This window comes from Dendroctonus ponderosae, unplaced genomic scaffold (genome assembly GCF_020466585.1).
Source record: "Dendroctonus ponderosae isolate FM_Combo_2020 unplaced genomic scaffold, Dpon_F_20191213v2 Dpon_F_20191213_5, whole genome shotgun sequence".
Classification (NCBI taxonomy): domain Eukaryota; kingdom Metazoa; phylum Arthropoda; class Insecta; order Coleoptera; family Curculionidae; genus Dendroctonus; species Dendroctonus ponderosae.
Genome location: NW_026018715.1, coordinates 12130074 through 12131308, shown reverse-complemented (window position 1 = coordinate 12131308; position 1235 = coordinate 12130074). Strand labels below are relative to the sequence as shown.

General features: G+C 37.5%; 1 protein-coding gene across 2 annotated transcripts in view; it reads left to right on the top strand.

Annotated features, from left to right (window-relative positions):
• LOC109545424 (BTB/POZ domain-containing protein 18) overlaps positions 1–896 on the top strand; it is a 21691-nt gene extending 20795 nt beyond the window's left edge. For both annotated transcript variants that reach the window (XM_019916104.2, XM_019916103.2), the window contains exons 9-10: positions 363–483; positions 537–896. In XM_019916104.2, coding sequence (XP_019771663.2) covers positions 363–483; positions 537–555 — 140 coding nt within the window. In that variant the 3' untranslated portion in view covers positions 556–896. The remainder of the gene's footprint in view (positions 1–362; positions 484–536) is intronic.
• Positions 897–1235: the final 339 nt, after the last annotated feature.

Here is a 1235-nt window from a genome sequence, read left to right as displayed (position 1 = left end):
CAACTCCTCGGATGGAAATGTCATATCCTTAATTAATTTGTTCGTTGTTCTTAGTATCCGTGCCGTCGGATCCCGTGTCAACTTCTTGTACGTTGACGAGGTCAAAAGTTCTTTAATTTTGTCTTCGTAGTTCAATGCAGACATGACCACAGTTGCATTGCCCTTATCAGCTGGCAACACGAGAATCTCCTTATCATCATTCAGCGTTTTCAGGGCTTTTGTGAAAGCCTTCATAGTCTCATATCATCCTATTTCTCCAGAAGCAATTTATTACAAAGCTGCGCCAAAACTGACCGTTATTTGCTTAGCTTCTTTCAATCACTCCGCTGTGAAATTAACTTTTTATTCCTGAATATTTTCAGCATATGTTGCAGCCAGGTTTCCCATGGTGGAAGTAAGCAGGATAAAGCAGGTGTTGGCCTACAAGTGCAAGGAAAACTCCACCGCCTTTAAAATGAAAGCTGTCCGCTATTATGGACATGGGTCAGTATCGGTAGTCAGTTGGTTTGCTTTAATGTTAACCCGGTTTTTCTTAGGGAGAAACACAGCAATTGAGGTGGTTCTTTAGTGATATAAATGTTGCCAAAACCAGGAAAGAACGTGTCAAATCTTAGTAGCTTTAGAATGTGTTTGACCAAAGTTTTACTCAGTGCAATTTCACTTATGCAGGGTGAATCAATGGAAAGTCTGTACTCTATTTATGAATCCTCGATTGAGTTAGAAAAAAATGCTCCTTAATTTGTGGGCTACTAAAATGAAACAAATTAGAAATCGACCTTCTGGACTTTTTCCTGTTGCCACCCTCTAAGCCGATATCTGTATTATATTGTTAGTATTCATTGTTGCTTGTTTTTGTATGTTTTGAAAGTCAAATAAAATCTATCTAATATTTATCAGTGTTGAGTTTCATTCAAAGTTTATCAACGATCGATGAGCTCATTCGTGGCGCCCGATTATAAATTGCGTACTTCAAGAAATATTATTTCTAATTACTTAAGTATTTGAGTGTTTGAGGGACTTTTTTAAATTCCCATGGTGGTAATGGCTTTTTCTATTATTTCGGTGATTTTTTCCACCCAAGATTTTTCCAATTTATCTCTAATGATTCGAATTCACTGTGAAACTCTGGAAACTGCTTGACTTGAATATACAGGCTTCCATTTAATAGCTGGATTTGAACAAAGTAAGAACGCAGGCCGATTTTTACAAATCGCCGACGTTTCGCCATATTCAAG